The sequence below is a fragment of the Pipra filicauda genome, unplaced genomic scaffold (genome assembly GCF_003945595.2).
Source record: "Pipra filicauda isolate LSUMZ 115617 unplaced genomic scaffold, ASM394559v2 scaffold41_size5083284_pilon, whole genome shotgun sequence".
Taxonomy (NCBI): Eukaryota; Metazoa; Chordata; class Aves; order Passeriformes; family Pipridae; genus Pipra; species Pipra filicauda.
Window position 1 is genome coordinate 180,373 of NW_024104554.1, and position 18,566 is coordinate 198,938.

At 36.3% G+C, this 18,566-nt stretch overlaps 1 protein-coding gene across 3 annotated transcripts in view; it reads left to right on the forward strand.

Moving 5' to 3' along the window:
* Window positions 1–18,566, forward strand: part of CSMD1 (CUB and Sushi multiple domains 1) — a 1,092,404-nt gene that overhangs the window by 149,255 nt on the left and 924,583 nt on the right. For 2 of the 3 annotated variants that reach the window (XM_039385564.1, XM_039385565.1), the window contains exon 1: window positions 11,620–11,965. The exons of the other annotated variant lie outside the window; for it this stretch is intronic. In XM_039385564.1, the coding sequence (XP_039241498.1) occupies window positions 11,746–11,965 (220 nt within the window). In that variant the 5' untranslated portion in view covers window positions 11,620–11,745. Of the gene's footprint in view, window positions 1–11,619; window positions 11,966–18,566 lie in introns of those variants that run through there. 3 annotated transcript variants of the gene reach the window in all.

The window sequence follows — 18,566 nt, forward strand, 5'->3', positions numbered from 1 at the left end:
CAAGGCAGTGATTGTCCCCCTGTACTCAGCACTGTGTGAGGGGGCCTCCAGTTCTGGGCCCCTCAATTCAGGAAGTGCTTTGAGGCCCCGGAGCATGTCCAGAGAAGGGCAATGGAGGTGGTGAAAGAGCTGGAGCACAGGCTTTATGAGATGTAGCTGAGGGAGCTGAGGTTGTTCAGCCTGAAGAAAAGAAGGGTTAGGGGGACCTTATTGGTCTCTACAATTACCTGAAATGAGACGTAGCAAGGTAAGCGTGAGGCTCTTCTCCCACATACAAGAAACAGGACAAGAGGAGACAACCTCAAGTTGCACCCGAGAAGATTTAAATTGGATAGTAGGAAATATTTCTTCACAGAAATGGTTGTAAAGCACTGGAACAGGCCGCTAAAGGAAATGGAGGTATTTAAAAGGTGCGTAGATATGGCACTTAGGGACATGGTTTAGTGGTGGACTTGGCAGTGTTAGGTTAGTGATTAGACTTGGTGATCTTTGAGATCTTTCCCATCCTAGTACCAGCTAGCTACTCAAGTACAATACTTTAGTATCCTAGGAGCTGGTCTGCATCTCCTGGTCTATTATGTCCTGCCCCTAGCCCCTAGGAAGTTTTAATCTAAGTTAAGGAGAGATGTGTTAAGCATGTGTTAGCTGTTGCCTTGCAGTTACATACAGCTTACAATAAATATATCTGACATCCTTTTTCTTTACTATACTGTTGGTATTTATAAGCCAAAGCAAAGCTTTGTTTCAGTTCTATGGTAAGTAGGTTTGAAAGTAGAGATGCATTTGGGTGACTGGGTTATATTTGTAGCTGGCTTGGCTTTGAGTGCCAAAGAAGGGTTTCTGCTCTGATTCATGTTGAAAAGAAGAGGATGAACTTATCCTTCATGATAAAAATCTTCTGACTCTGCCTGCCCCTGAAAATAAAAATCGGCAGATGTTTATATGCTGAGGCAGAGAGAACCCAGCAACTAAGAATTCACATAGTGGCTGACTATGAAGTGTCTAATTCAAGAGGTTTGGCTTTACCTTTCTTTTAGGAGACATGAAAATGACAAGTATGTAGGGAAAACGTCTCCAATCTTTTATCTTCTTGTTCTTGGACATAACATAAGTGAATTACAGTTGCACCATGGAGAGAAAATAATTTCTGTGCTAATGAAACTCTGAATTATTGACTCTTTTAGACTTGCTCTAGGAGGAGATGTGCCATGTGCCTTCTGGCTATAGAAGGCAGACAGAGCAACATTACACAAGATTGGTAGCAATATGTAGGTTTTTTTAGGTTGGTCACAATATACTGCATGGTTTGTCTAAGTAAATGGTATATTCAGTCTAATGGCACCAAATCCTAGGCTTTCCCAGTATATAAAAACTTACAAAATTAATTTTTTACATACTTCCCTTACTTCATATCATTGAATGTTGTGAATATGCAGCATACTAAGGCTCTAAAGATATTAATAACATCAAAAGCAGGCCAATGACTCATTGGCTCACATATGATTTTCAGGGTTTAGGACTATTATATTGGAAGCTCATGAGTGTTGTAAGAGAGGAAGGTGTTTTTAAAGCTTTGGGAAATCTAGTAGACCTGTTTTGTTTCAGTTTTGAAGTATGTTCATGGGGTAGGCGATATATTAATTTATTTTCAGGGAATATTTTGGTACTGTGAGTCTCAAATTACTTATGTAATTTGTAATTACTTATGTAATCATCAAGAGTGGAAGAACAATATTTTTATTGAAGGTCTGGAACTTTTTTTTTCAGAAAATTTCTGAATTGTGGTACACACCTACAAAAATTACTGAAAGTAATAAATTCTAGTTTTCAGAAATGAATATATTTTTCAGTAAATGCTTTTTAATTCATACTCTATCCTTTATTTTTGTAGTTCTTGATCAGCAGGAAACTGGCAACTTTAAATATTTCCATTGAAGTGCATGTATTGAAAATAAGTGGTATGAGGATTTATTGGAGAACTTACGTGAAAGAAGTATTAACTAATTTCTTTAGTAGTTTTTTTTCATACTACTGAAAACTAAAATACCAGTTTACTCTCCATGTGGTAGTGAATTCTAACTTTTTTTTTTTTTTTTGAAAGATCATGTTTAATTGTGCATGTCCAGCCAGAGAAAGATGTTTAGTTGCTCCGTTCCATTATTTAGTCAGTTGCTTCTGGCTTTACATTTGTTTTGAAGCTTTACTCTCCTGAGAGATTTATTTCTTCAGAATTCTAGATAAAGTACTTTTTCATCCTCTTTTTCAAATATTTTATTGATTTTTTTGGTTGTTCTTCTACAGAAAGTTTAAACAAGTTTAAACTTTTTTCTAAAGCTTCCTTTAGGAACTTCTTGTATAGTTCAGGAATTTCTGTGTTTATGGTGCTTTCTACAGACTGGCAGGCAAAATAAGTATATAAATGTAGTAACACAATATTATCATGGTAACTCCCTTGATACTGTGTATGTGGGACTATTAAATCTCACTATTTAAATTATATAGAAGATTTAGCAAAACACAGGAGATCCCCTAATCTGTGGATGTCCTAACTATTGGTGAAAGAAGGGCCATGTATCCTCTTCTCAGGCAAATGTTGCCCATTTCAACAACTTTTAAAATATTTGGCTATTTCAGGATTGGTAAGTAATTCCTCAGGACAAAAATTGTCAGGGAGCAGCTTTGTGGAGGTGGGTGAGTTGAGAGCCAAGGGTGCCCAAAATGCAGACTGTGCCCTCATTGACAAGGCACAAGCTGGGTGAGCAGCATCGGGCTGATAGGAACCGTGTACAGCCCCAGACGAGCTGCCAACCAGGTTCAGGCTGCACACAGAGGCCACGTTAGAAGTGGACTCAAAACAGGCTCTGTGCACTCCAGGCCTGGAGGCCAAGCCCAGGCACCAGGGCTTGGAGAGCCCTTGTCTTGGAGCTCAAGCCCAGTCCAGCAGGAGGCTGGACTGCGTACAGGTGGTACATGTGCCAGCATTCAGGCAATGCCTGAGTGTACTCGAGGTTCTGACTGAATAAATGCAAAATAAATAATTTAATAAACAGAAAACAACTGTGCTCATCACTTTTGCCCAGCCTCAATCACACTTTAATACAGTGAAAAAGGTATGAGAAAAAATATGAGTCATTGTGATCTGGACATGATTATGTTTGGCAGCAGTAGCCTTCTGAACCAATTCTAACTATTTCTTTATATTGTTTCAGCTAAATGTACTTGAACAAAAAAGTACTGTTCACCTGTTGCACTTACAGGTAAATTATGATTTTATATACAAGAACTTCTGTCTACCATGAGTATATTTCTATGTTTCCATTTCCAGTATTTTAATAATATATAATATGTGAATTATTTTCTTTAGTATGTATGTTCCATATTTTTCAAAACACTCACACATAGAATCAGAGAATTGTTAAGATTGGAAACTACTACTGTTAATTACTAGACATCAGTACAAAATATTTTTAAAAAGAAAACAGACCGTGATTACCATGTGCAAATAAGGTAGGAGAATAATTTAATTAGAAAAAACGAGTCCATATTTTCCAGCAGACTGGATGCCTCTTGTCTGTTTTACAAGGATAATAAGGCACTAATGTGGAAGCTGATTGAGAGAATGTTTACAAACTCTGTTCATTGAACTTGAGCTTTTTTTGAAAGAGATATGTCTGAAATTCAAAATAAACATATAAATAAGAAAAAGCATCTACACAAGGCTGTTCATCACATACTTCTCAGAAATCATACACCTTAGACTGAATTTTCATTAGACAGAGGAGTTCATATGAATATTATATCCTTTCATTTTCAATTAATGTTTGATAATCTAATCCATTTTAATTTGATAATTGTGAAGGAGTAAAGAAATGTGAGTGGCCTTACAATGTGCAGCCCTGTGCTTAGTATCACAAAGCTGCGATATACCTGCTGTTAGTTAAGCTATGTGCTGTCTCTGTATTCCTTTTTGCTTGTCTTTATAACATCAAATCAACAATGGCATCTTAACAATGATAGATGGAAAAAAGGAAAAACCTACCAAGTTACTTATTACTTCCAAACGAGGTTCTGAAAAGTATGTCATGGTCAGAAACTGTGCTTATGGGAAAACTCTTCCTTTATTTCTGTTCAGCTTGACATTTCACATGAAGGAAAGACAATTTGATTCCAGATGTCTGCAGCTCATCTGAAGAAATTTTTTCAGAAGTTGTTTTTTTAATTTAACACCATTACGTCGTGAAATTATTTGTCTTCAACTTCTTAAGGAAATAATCAGTTGATCAGTCATTATGAAAGAACAGTTTCAAAGTTTTTAGCATTTCATCTGTTTTTCCTTTGCAACACTCAGTTGAGTAATTTTACATTTCTGTACATTTGCTAGTGTCTGGAGATAAAGCCAAGTAAAGTTTCTTCACAGTTTTTTTTCTGCCATGGCTGTGGAAACTAGAGGTGTCAGAGAGCAGCCTCCTGTGTCTCAGACTTTGAAACTTCTACAGTTCTTTAGCACTGGGAACATGTGCAACAACAGTGAACTCTGTTCCTGCCCTGCAAAACTTTGGAAAAGGAAGAGGTAATGAAGCCCACTGGTAGGAGCAGGTGTTACTGAGCCATGCCCAGGTGCATTATTTTTGTCCAATTTCAGTGTAGATGTTCCTTCTTGGGTATCTCCTCTCTATGTTAGCCTTACATATTGCACGTTGTCATTGAACCCTTTTGGAAGCTAAGCATCTCCTGTGTCGGAGAGGGGGAAAATTGAAAATGGGAAAGTGAAAAAAATTCTTTATCTTGAAAGACAGTTGAATGGGTAAAGCAAAAGCTATGTGCACAAGCAAAGCAAAATCAGGAATTAATTCACTGTTTCCCTGGGCAGGCGGGTGCTCAGCCATTGCAAGAACAGCAGGGCTCTATCATGCTTAACAGTTACTGGGGAAGGCAAGCACCATAACTCCGAATGTCCTTCTGTGTTTTTCCCCCCAGCTTTTGTTGCTGTCCATGAACCGTGGTATGGAATGTCCCTTGTGCCAGTTGGGGTCAGTTGTCCTGGCTGTGTCCTGTCCTAAGTCCTTGTGCACCCTAAACCTCCTCACTGGAGGGGCAGTATGAGCAATAGAGGCAGCCTTGACTGTGTAAGCACTGCACAGCTAAAACAGTCCTGTGTTATCAACACTGTTCTGGCCACAAATCCAAAACACAGCACTACGTGAGCTGTTTTGAAGAAAATTAAATATATCCCGGCCAAAACCAGGACTTTGCACTTATTTCTTTTCCTCTTTTCTTCAGTATGCCTTATTTATCACTTCACACCAGAATAAGGGTCAGTATTTTAGGTATGAAAAGCTTGCTGGGAGAGGCAGTCATTAGAGAGACTATGATGTGAGAGATGTCAGAGCAGAGGAAGAGCAGATATACTTAAGGAATAGAGATCTTTTTTTCAGATTTAACGTATGCAAATTTTGAGCTAAATGCAGTCTGAATTTGTCTTAAATGCAGTAATCTTTCAATCAGGTTGAAAGAAGATGCATGGTGTCCATGTAGAAGAGAAGTAGGATTGTAATTTCCCGCTCGGATCCTTCTATGACTTTCTAATTGCTTTCTAATCACTTAAGCAAATATAACATATTACTATATGGCATTAAACCACTGTATCTTGTACACTTAGTTGTGTGAACGACATGTCTGAAATAAATCTTTTAAACTCAATGCATTTTAATAGTCCTGAATTAAAAAAGTTTGAATACTGAGCATCAATTCAGATGTGTAATACCAGATTCAAAACTGATGTAAAATTTTGGTATATTTTTCATAGGAAACATACAATGCATTTCAGAATTGTCAGAGAAGGGTGCACCATGATTTGCCTATCAGATGCTAACATATGGCAGGGAAAACTGGCACCCCATTTGCTCTCAGTATCTATCACGCTGTCTACTGAAGTGCAATGATAATGAATGCTGTAGCTTGCATTCTTTTCAGGGCTTGAAGATACTGTTCTAATACCACCATCTGGGACAAAAAAAAGCTTTGATAACTCAGCTCTTTCAAAGCAAACAAAATCCTGTGTATGAAAGTCTGAAAATGTAGTTCAGTTAAAGGTGAGTTTTCTTAATTAATGGATAAAGAAATTAATGTTTTTCCTACTCTGTTCTTGATGAATGATGAGTTTTCATTGGCGATTTTAAACTTTTTTTTTTCAGATTAATATTTTTTGATCTCAAAAGTGCTTATGCTTCAGTGAGTGTTATCCTTCATTTTTATGTCTGTCTGAAGCCAAGATATAAAGACAAAGTTAGTATTAGACTGTTGTTTTTGGCCCAGGTGATTTGCCAGTAGGAAAGCCTTGCCAGCTTGTTTCTCTTTTGGGAGAAGAAATTAGTGATAAAGGTGCTTTGTTACTGGATTGGCTGTTTTTTGTCACCAAAACCTGTTGATTTTCTGAAAAATGTGCATAGCCTTTGCCGAATGTAGTAAGTAGTCGCAGCAGAGATTTTCCTGTCTACCTTTCCATCACTGTAATAGCTCACAGAACTCTACTCAAGTAATAATTGTATTCTTTTTGCTGACTTTCTCATTGCTTTTCATAGATGAAAGGTGCTTCTGATAACCAAACATTTCTCCTGTATTTCTGATCATTTGTCAGAACTTTTCAAAAAGGTGATGATCAGTCTTAGATGTCAGTGGGTATGAGATTCACTGGGCATATTCCTCTGTTTTTTTGGATATCTTTTATGAATGGCAAATATCTGCATTTATTTTCATTAATTACATGTACATACCAATATGATACTCAGAAATATAAGGAAAGACTGTTTGGGGATGTAGGTCTACAATTAAATAATCTACTTTGCTAATGACACAGAAGGCTATTATTGTCATCCTAAGACAGTATCTCATTCATATACTTTCATAAAATAAGAAACATCTGTGTTGTGTTTCTTCCAGTAGAAGAACAAAATATTCCAACTGTTATGTGCATCTGGTGCTGCTTTTCAGTGTTATGTATCACAGCATTTGTGGCAAAATCCCCAAAGTTTTTCATTTTCTTTTCTCTCTCTAATTCTTATTCTCTCTGTACAATTAACTTCTATACTGCTATTCTTACCATCACCAAATCAGACTTTCTGCTCTGAACAGATAATTGACATCATCAGCAAAGTCATGAAAAAGCTATAAGACAAGTAAAGATGGAAGTAAAGCATTTACAGTTGAAAGTATTTTTGATCTGAAATAAACAGTCATGAAAAAAATTTAGAATTCAATGCACTGACCACAGTGATATCTCTTTCCATGGCAGATGGCAGCTAAATCTGTAATAATAAACCTCTTAAAGCCTCTTCATAACTTTTTTCCATTCATGCCCCCCTCCCCCCTTTGTAATCCACGACTTACCCTTTTTTGATAGTAACAATTTTTTTGGTCCTAAAAAAAAGTACCTGCTCATGGGATTTTCCAAAAATTCCAAGTTTTGTAAGTTGGGCACTTAAAGTACATTTCTGGACCTGGTCTAACTCGAATGACTCAAGTAGCTGTTCACAAGGGACAAACAATTCTGGTGAAATTTAGATATTTAGAGAAGAAAGCACTCTTCATGAATGTAAAGGTAGTGAAAGCCCAACTGTTAGGATTTTTTTGGAACAAAAACTTGCAGTTTACAAGACTAGTTTTTATTCCCATATGTACACTTGACCAAATATTAACTTACTGAAATCTGTTATAGATGGAGCCACAATACAAAGATACAAATAATAAGATTTAATTTTTACTTTTTATTACAACATTATATCTTTGAAAAATCCCATACATTAGTCATTAGAGCCTGATGGAGGAGTAAAAGTAGCACTCATGAGCATCCCTCCAATGGGGTTGTTTGCTTTGTGGGGATATTCAAAGAGCCCAACAGCATTTCACTTGCATTTCACAAGTGGACTGACTGCAATAATGTTTAGTACAAGTGTGACATTCTGCAGCCTCATGAAAAGTTGTATATTTTGGGGAAAGCAAATTTAAAGTGAACTGCAGTTAGAGGGCGTGACTCAGAGATGGAAGGCTGATGGCTGAGGCTTGAGATGGATGACATTCAAGTTGTTCAGTTATAAAAACTAAACATTCCTTGGTAATGCAAAGATGCCTTGTTTGGTCACATGGGGTTACTGTTTTCTGTGAATCTCTCTGGGGTCAGATTTGTAGGAACCTTTAGTGAAGAACAGGACTGGCAAAAATATTGCAATTAAACTCTAACTGTTCCAATGCAAAGCCACAAATGGAAATTGAAAAAAAAAGTCCTTCTGTCAGAACAAGCAGGACTGCAAATCAATTGCATAATGTGGAGTGTGTAGGGTGAATGCATTCACAATTCATGGTAGATGTAGCTGAAGTTCAGTGGGGATAAAAATGGGACTTTTAGTGTCTAGTGTAAAAGAAAAGTTAATTAACTTCTGCAAAGTGGAACTTGTTTAGGTTGAAAACAGATGCACATCAGTTTCCTGCATGTATTCAGCTAAATATAACCTTATGCTTAAAGACAGTTACTTATGACGGATTCCCTAGATTATAATTCATTCCTAGAAGCGTTATGCAAGTGGGCTATAGCTTGTGTAGGATGCTTATTTTATTGTACCTACCAACTCAAATATTTATTTGAGCTTAAGTGTCTTGGGGAGTTTGTGATGCTTTGTTAGGAATCAAAGTTGTTGCAAACCTCAGCCTATTGCACATATCTCTTTGCAGAATCGACGCAGCTTCCCATAGCTATCAGTATTTTGAATTCTGCAGAGCTTTCTCTTTTAAATTGTACTTAAAACTGACTGCACAAGCAACAGCTCGTCTTGTAACCAGTAAGTAATATTAAGTGGACAAATGAAAAGCAGTATTAGCAGACAGTAGTGTTTTGTATTCCCTGTTAAGGAAGTTAATAGAAAGAGTTTCAAGGAAAATTGTTTGCAAATGGCCTGTGGAATTAAACTAAACTCTCTTGCATCTCCGTACCAGAAAATATCCTCTGTTACAGCAAAGCAATAATATTCTTCATTAAATGCCATGACATGTTTTTCGCTTTGTACTTTTCACTGCTTTAGTTGTTTGCTGCTACCATTGTTATGAATAATTTCTGTTTCTTTTTGCTAAGTTATTCTCAATTCAGTTGTTTTCTTAAGAGAATATAAAAGCCTTAACAACAGAAATTGAAATGCTGTTCTGTGAAGACTTGTAAAACAATATATCTCCATTTTATTTTTGTCTCTGTATGTATTTTTCCTTTTCTTTTAAAGTTCCAGTCCCATTTCTCAAAAAGATATTTAAAACTCCTCTGCTCTGCACAACTATGAAATGTAAAATTTAATGATAAATTAATGATATAAAATTATTTTTAACTTTAGCAAGAAAACTGCAGCCCTTTGTTTCTGTGTTTCTTTTCTCCACTTTTTCTTGTTCTGAGTTTTTACTGTTTTTTGATGCTGATATCTTTGAGTGTTTTTCCATTTGGAAGATCTGTGTAGGGTGAATACATTGACAGTTTATGACTGTTCATGCATGAAATGGTGACATAATGTATCAAAGCCTAGATATTTCAAAAGCAAAGCGGGAAAAATAGGTGGATAGAGCAATTAGCTCTGCTATTTCTTAGTCTGAAGACTTAAGGAGACTGTTGTCTTTTAGTGCCCTTTGTTTAATATATATAAAATAGAGCGTAGATACCAGAAAGTTACTTCCTCAGTATGACAGAGAGAATCAAATCAAATGCTTGGCATTAGCAAAATAAACAAATTTCAGGATCAGAAGACCCATAGCATAATTCTTTATGATCAGCTCAGCAAGGTGTTCCACATGCCATTGAAGCACTTTCCATTCATCCACTCTTTGGTTCACTCTTATAATCTTTTACAGGTTGAAGAAAGAAGAAATATGTTGCTTTTTTAAGAAAGTAAGATCTTTTTGAGATAAAAATAGACTATACTACCTTGTTCTAGAGAAAAGTAGACTTCCTCTGCCATAATTTTTAGTCACGCTCAGGAGCACTGGACCTTTTCAGTGCTAAGTGCTAAAATTTTCTTTAGAAAACCACTTTATTATCCTTGTCATTAATGCCTGTCCAGATCTCTACCAATGCCAACGGTTTGCCATCTGTTCACAAATACTTGTGAAGCAAATATGTGCAAAGACTTGTCTACACCTACAGTTTTTCACGTAGGAAAAGACCAATCCAGAGACTTAGCCTTATGTGAAGGCCCCCATGACTGTTATATTTCAAGATAAAATAATTTTCAGGTATCTGAATTAGAGAGCTAAATGAGGAAAGCCTTCAAAATGCACTCTTACTTGGACATTAGTCAGTAAACAAAGTGCAGAGTATCTGTGTTCAATTATGATAGACAATCAAAAAACAAATCTGTAAGCATTAGAAAAAAGATATCCTTTCCAAAAAATTCTTTTTCTCTGTAAAACAGCCCTATTTATCCTAAGAATGAGCAGTTCTTCTGTTAAATCTGGCAAGTTTTTCATTCCCTTCAGAAAAGCATACTGAAAGCAGCATGTAAGTTGATTGAACACCTAGACTAATAGCCAGTGACATTCATGTGACCCTCTGTTTCATATGCATCTCTCCTGTCACATGGAACACCTTAATCTGAAACAGTTATCACTTAGGAAAGGAGAACTCTCCAAGTACTGGCCTGAGAATTCACAGAACTAGTGAAGCTGCCAAGATCCAAACAGAACTGCTTAGTCCAGAATATTTTTTCCACTCATTTTAGATAAAAATGCTTCATGTTACCTGAAAAACTGAAGCGATCCATGATCCTGGTGTCTAAGGTACTATATAAAGCCTAACTGCCATCAGACTAGAAATCTAAGCCTTCCCAGAAGCATGTACAATACTAAGTTGTGCTGAGAACAGTTCAAAATTATGGCTTTTGAAGTAAATAACAATCTCACGGAGACAAGACAGGGATAGATGACCGTGAGATTAGGCAAGTAGTCAGCTTAACTACTGCAGTCTTTTGGTTTTACAATCTTTATTTCTACCCCCATATTACTCTACTGCTTGACTGGTGGTGTGCACTGTTGCTCCCTAAATCTTTCTATTGTATTCTGACAGGTTAGCCCAGAACACCTCAAACTGTCAATTACACCCCATTTGAAACTGCTATTATGTTTTTTTTTCTGGTCTCTATAGTATAATTCCTGTAATTTAATCAAAGTTGAATCATGATATTTTTGAGGTAAATTTCGTGCATTCCTATACGTAAGTTCACTGAATTTCCATAACCTTGGAATGATTCTTACAGTAAAACTTCTCCAAAAAATGCCCAAAACAAACAAACAAAGCAAAAGAAAAGACACAAAAAAACCCAAACAAAAAAAAACCCCAAACCCAAAAAAACCCACCAGTAGATGTTTTAAATGTCTCTATACTTTTACTTTCCCTCTGCAAACTCAGTAATAGAAAAAACATGGTAACAAAAAATAATTTGTTTTCAAAAGAAATGTCCAACCTCTCTGTCTTGTATATCTTGTTGGATATTGTTAGATGTATTTGACTGTTATTCAGCAACTAGCCTAACCTGCCAAATTTAGAGTAGAATCCTCACATCTCTAAAGAAACTGTGTAAATAAATTCTGATTAATGTCTTCAAGCAGCCAGAGTGGCATTCTTAAAAGTGTACAATTTTGGCTGAAATCTATCTCTGTAATCAATGTAAACTTTATCACTAGCTATAACAGGAATATAGGAATGAGAGAAGCACTGAAGTCATGGAAACCAGCTCTTGGACTCCAGAATGGCACAAACAAAGGAAGAAGTGTGTTTTTCATCCAGCCAGCAGTCGGAATGTTTTAAGTATTCCATGCAGTACAGGCAGATGTTTAAAAGGCAAAATTCAAAGCAGAAAAGAAACTAAAGACCTTTGTTATTACACGTCCACTATTAAAAGCAAAGGTAGCCTGAGGCCAAAAAAAAATAAAGCTGTGCTAGGTATGTTTGGGCTCTGTGATTTTTGTTTTTTAATAGTCTGTATTTTTTTTCTGCCTTGATGTCTTCTTATGTCTAGATTACGAGCTTATCTATGTGTTAGCTTCAATAGAAGGACTGGCTAGAATTGTCTTTTCTAAAGAAATAAACAATATGTTTGGACAATATAGGGAAAATTTATATGAAACTGAGGAGCCTGGAATACTTACAGTAAATGCTGGGATAAGATTCAGTTCATCCTTCATTAGCATCCACCTAGCTGGTGAAACATTTCTTCTAAAGCAACTGCTTAAATTCTCTGACTAATCAATGGTGTAAGCAAGGAATAAGAAAGAGATCGTGCCAGCATAAATTTAGGAAAAACTCTTACTTAACGCCTAAAATTTAAAAGAAATTTTGATATCTAACTAAACATCTTTATCTGCACCTTTCTTTGCTTAGTGAAGGTCATGAAATATGTGGAAAAATTCTGAAACCTAATTTTTTCCCAAGAATATAGTATAATTTTTCCCATTTATTCACATCAAATAATACTTAGTTACTTGAAAGTTTATAAGATTTAATTGCCTAGCTACTTACATACCTTGTTACAATTTGGACCACAACATTGAATTAATAAAATAAAAGAAATGGAGGCAAAGAGAAAAATAAATAAAATTAATAATCTTCGTACACTTTTGTTTCAGTATGCATTTATTTATTTATTTGTTTTCAGTAGAGTGACTGTAAAATGTATGTACACAAGAAGTGCATTCCACTTCTGGAATATAACACTGCAGGAATACCTGCATCTGCATGATAAAATTTTCTCTGTCCTCCTGTAGTGGTCTCTGACATTGTATTTGCATCCAGAACTCTCATCGACGTGGTACAGAATTCAATGCACCCTTAAAATAATCCAAATTTGTGAGTCAGAAACCACGGGTAAGGGCCCTGTGTATATTGTGAAATATGGGAACTGTTGCCAAAACAAAGGATTCAGAAGTCTGTCTTCCTTCATTTTCAGCTTTTTTTTTTTTTATTTTTTTTTTTAAATTTATATAAACACATGACAAATATTGAAGGGACTTAGATATGCAATAGCCAGTGATAAGGTTTGCTGTAGACATGGGCAGTGCCTGTACATTAGCTCTTGTTCTGAATTCTGTGGGATTCACTGGAGTCAGTGCAGATAAAGTGTGTACATAGTTTGATTTGGGTCCCAAGGAGAAAAATGTGACTGTAAAAATAGCAAAGCTGAATTTTCCTTATTAAGCTGTTGATATTTGCTTTTAATGTGGAGAAGATCAAAGGAGGTAGAAAGTCACGTGATTTTATTTGGCAGCTTCAAGAGCATGTTCTTGAAAAATATTGCTGGAATCAATAGTATAATACATATAGCATCTTAATGGAAAATAAATATTAACAAGTACAGCTGTGACACAGGCACAAAGAGAAGGAGTTCAGTTTTGGATGGCCCTATAAAAACAACACACACCAAAAGCAACTAAGTTTCAGGCTTGCTAACAGTGGCTGCTATTGTCATTGTGGAAGAAAGAAGGGATGGGGAGGGTGGGAGACTGAGAAGAGGACAAGGAGGGAGCTTCAAGGAAGTAGCTAAAATCTGAGGGAAGGTCTTTGGGGTTGGGAGGACCTCTGAAGGTTTCTTGGTTCACAAAGGCGATTGCCATGGTGTTTAATTAAAGTAACTTATTTTTATTGAAATAGTGAAACAGTAAAGTGTAAGGTCCCTGTGTGAGCTCTTAAAGCTTAAACATGCTGTAGGTTTTGAGCTGTCGTACCTGATAAAGAAGCACTGTAACTGAATGAAACTTTAATTAGCAGTTGACAGTATGTAGCTGGAATGAAAACTCACTTTACACAAACATAATGTAAATAACAATAATAATAAAAAAAACCCATACCTGAAAATCCTGTATTATTTGGGTTCTATTTTGTCTTCCAGAATATATCCAGATATTTTTCAGAACACTTAATATTCTGTAACTAATTCAGTAAGTAAAGCATCAAAAAGATGCATTTAACTACAATTTAAATGTTGTTTGATTAACATGACTAAATATTTAATGTCAGACTTCTATGTGATACTGTAGGCAAAATCTTGTCTACTATCCATAAAGAAATTAACCTTGGGTATTGTCATATGAAAAAACTTCATCCAAGCATAAAAAAGCTCCCATCCTGTAATCAAAGATGACAAACTAAATAGGGCAAACCTCCTGTCTCATGGGAAAATTGAAATCCAAAACTCCTGCCTGTGTTTTTGTATTACAATGCTGTTGATTTGCTGCTTAAAGTTCAATTTATTTAGCCAAAAATAACGTGTCTTTCATCTCTTGCTTTTGGGAAAGTAAAAGCGGCAACATGATATAAAAAAGTAAATATGCTTCAAATATTTAAAGTAAAGCAAAAAATGATGTTAAAAATTTCTAAGCTTAAGATGCAGTTCCCAAATAATTGTGGGGATGTCATCAAATTAATAGCTTTAACATAGAAATGAAATAATATGATTCATGCATGAACATAGGAAATTAATTAATGGAACCGTAACTACTCAACTCCTAAGTGGCAATATATTATATACAGTGGAAGTGTCTGCTATGAAAATACATATTTTTGATATTACATAAAAACAGGGCTTATGAACAACATGTACTTTATACTTTTATTTGGGAAGAAAGAACCCCAAAGTATAAAATGTCAGGTTAACGCAGTGTTTGTGGAAGACAGTATATCTCTGTTTAAATATTTAATGGAAATATCATGATTTAAATCTGGTTTTGTTTGTTTTGATTTTTTTTAAAATTTGGCTCTGAAGCCATATAATTGAAAGCTTGAATATAGAGTTTGAAAACTTTTACTGTTGGTAAGAAAAAAATAGTTTTCAGATGGCTTTTTTTCTGGTAGGTTTAAACATTTCAAGTGCAATTGGCTAGAACTAAGATTAAGGTGATAATTTAAAGAAACTCATAATCTTGAAAATCATTCTGCTTTGTTTAAATGCCAAAGTCTGAGTTAAGAAAGAAGGGCTCACGTACCGAAAGATGCAATTATTGGCACATACTTCCTTTAAAAGCTAATATGAAAGATTTATTTTAAGTGATATGGTAGTTGGTCTGTGACTTCTAAAATGAATAAATATGCATCCAGTTCTTATTACTGCTTCTATTTTATAACTTATCTGCCATTTTGTCAGCAAAGATAATTACAGATTATTTAAAAATAATAAGCTTCATCTTGTCATGGTTTATGAGATGATCTAATACAATATCAGGTTCAGCCCATTGCTTGCCCAAGTAATTGTCTGGTAATCCCTTTAATCAGATTGTCAAGGTCAACATCTATATTAGCTGGTTCCTGGACTCAACCATTCCTCTTGGAAATCCAGTGCTGTGTGCGTGCGTTCATATATCAATATGTCCATGCACTTTAATTTCTATTTATTTCAATGTATTTACTTGGTCAATGAGCTTAAGAGATATCCATATGCTACAGTAACTATAGTCACAGATACACAGATATAGAAATCTACGTAAGTGTTCCCTTGCTCTAGCAGATGATGGCAGAAAAGTAGAGATAATGATGTAGAAGAAAGAGCTTGCAATGGCAGATAATTTGTAACATGACTTATCTTTGGAGTTTGGAGGTTGCAAGTTCGAAGGTCAGGAGAAGATTTTCCAGTTTATCAATATGAGCAAATTGTTGAGGAAGGTGGAGGGGAGTGCCTTTGCTGTAAGACCCTGGGTCACAAATTTTGCAATTTCCAGGTACTTCAGAACAATAAGTGCATAACTTGGTCAAACGCTGGACATATGATGAAAAATTTGTGGCCCTTTTTCTCCTTTTGCTTACATATAGAGGCAAAAACCTCCTGGATTTAAGTGTATTAGTGCTTTTCTATCTCATTGTTTCTCTCTCCAGACTAACAGGTCTTGGAAACGTGGAGACACTATTCCACGCATCCAATCTAACATTTACACCATTGTTTCATAGGATTGTAGTAGAGATAACAGCCATTCTGACAGTAAATCTGTAACTAAAAAAGGAAATAAAAGTGAATTTTAGGTGTCTGCTCTTAGGTAGCTATTGTGCTTTAATAAATGCTGGTTTAGCCTATATTTGTATACACTCTGCAGCTATATAATGATGAAACAATCTAACCAACAAAATAGAAGACAAATAATAAATCTAGGTAGTCAAACTGTTACTGTTACCTTCAACTGCAACTTCACATATTCCTCCTTCTTGGCTTCACAAGTAAATCTGTTCATGCAAATTTCACTTAACTGGAAACACTGTTATAATTTACAATGTATATTTAATTGAATTTTATACATTAATTTAATTAATGAGTATTTAATTACAATGTATTCTTAATTTAGCACAAATTAAGATTTATTTTATTTTTTCTCTTCATTTTTTGCTATTAATTAATGGAAAGAGATAAATACTTGTACCTCTGCATAAGACATAACAAATCCTACCATGCATTATTAGCTTTTGCCTTATAAGAATATTGTTTTCAAGGGCATATAGTGGAAATTAGGTTAGCTTTTTACTTATAATCTTTAATCTGAAAATCCTGTTTTTTCTGTTTAAGATGTAGGTATTTTAACTGTCAAGCATATGGGCACTAGATTGGGAAGTACAGAGTAAGATATCAATCCACATCTGTCTTCCTGTGATCAGCATATACTAGTTGAAACAAAACAATCAAATAAGATGTATTTACCAACACTGTGAAGCTGTGTTCTTCATAAGAAATCTATCCAATACATAATACAGCCCAATCATCACTCATAAGTATCCTGTAAAGGGACAAATTTTGATAAAAATTAATAAAGCAGTAGCTCTGGCTTTGAAAATGGTATGTCTTTATTGTTGCAATGCATTATCTATTTTTTTAGCAGATAACAATCCTTTTCCTAAGGAAATAACAATTTCCTTTTCCTAAGGAAATAACAATTTCCTTAGGATTTCCTAAGCAATCCTTTGCTCAGTTTTATCTTAGACAACTTCTATATATTGTTTTCCAAAACTTTTATCTCTTATAATTATATACATCTGAGTTTGCAGGAATATTGGATCAGCTTGAGCATTGAGTTTGTGCATGTCAGGTGTCACTACCTTCACAGAAACACTGGAGTTTGCTGTCTAAATGCAGCTGAATAACTTCACATAGTTCAGCCGAGTTTGTTCTGCAAAAATATATTAGTACTACTCTCAGTGCACTCCAGGTTCCCCTTACGTGTCAACTTGTCATGTTCAAAGGTAGCACTTCGGAAAGGGAACTTGCATTTGGACCCAGGCTTGACTACTCTTGGGAGCCAACCAGGCGAGCAAGGAGCATTGCCAGGCCCACTTGAAGGTGATTTAAAGAATCTCTAGGGAGTGCGGCGAGCCGGAATGCAGCGAACAGGAGCAGGCAAACAGGGATGTGGCACATCAGTGAGGGCATGGCACAGCAGTTTGCAGGGCAGTTTGCACAGGCAGGGTGAGCAGAAAGGGCACAGTCACTCTTCTGGTTCTTGATGGTGGGTTGTGTGGTAGGTGTGCATGGTTTTGTTTGGTGGTTGATTTTTTTGTTTTAGTTTGTTTTTTTTCTTTTCTCTCTCCAGCTCAACTGGACCAGCAATGGTTTCCAAACGCTCAAAAACCATTGCTGGTGCTGTCAGCAGGAGTTTTCTAACCCTGAAAGACACCCCCCCCTAAGAAGGGCGCAGCTGTCCAGGTCACTGGCTGTAAGGAGTGTCTGAACCTGGTGTTAGTACCAGGGAGCATGCGAAAGACAGCTGCATATGGTGGGATCGGGTGAATAATTTGTTCTGTTTAGTAGTAGAGCTTAAGGAAGAAGTAGAGAGGCTAAGGAGTATTAGGGAAAGTGAAAGGGAAATAGACTGGTGGAGTCACACCCTTTCCACCCCAAAAGAACTTCAGCAAGAGATGGTGAAACCCTACCCCTCTTGCCATCAGGCAGATGGCACAGACCAAGTAGATAGGGGGGAATGGAAACAGGTGCCTGGTCAGAGAGGTAAAAGAATCCCCTCCCGACCCCCCTCACCTCCCCAGGTGCCCTTAACAAATAGATATGAGGCCCTGGACTCAGAAAGTCAGGCAGATGACACTCAAGAAAAAGATCTGTATGGAGGGTCTCTCGGTTGCACCCTATTAGGCAGATCACAACTTCAGCTATTAAGAAAAAAAGAAGGTTGGTTGCAGCTGGTGATTGCCTTCTGAGGGAAACTGAGGGCCCTGTATGCTGACTGGACCCATCCCACAGGCAAGTCTGCTGCCTTCCTGGGGCCAGAGTGAGGGATATTAGCAGGAGACTTCCTGACCTAATTTTGCCCTCTGATTATTACCCACTCTTGGTAGTACGGGTTGGCAGTGATAAGATCAATAAAATAGGTACCAGGGCAATTAAAAAGAACTTTAAGGCTTCAGATCGATTAGTTGATGGGACAGGAGCACAGGTGGTATTCGCCTCAACTCCTGTGGTAGCAGGGATGAATGGAGTGAGGAGTAGGAAAACCCGTTTTTTCAATAGGTGGCCAAAGGATTGGTGCCACCAACGGAATTTTGGTTTTTTTGATCATGGGCCAAA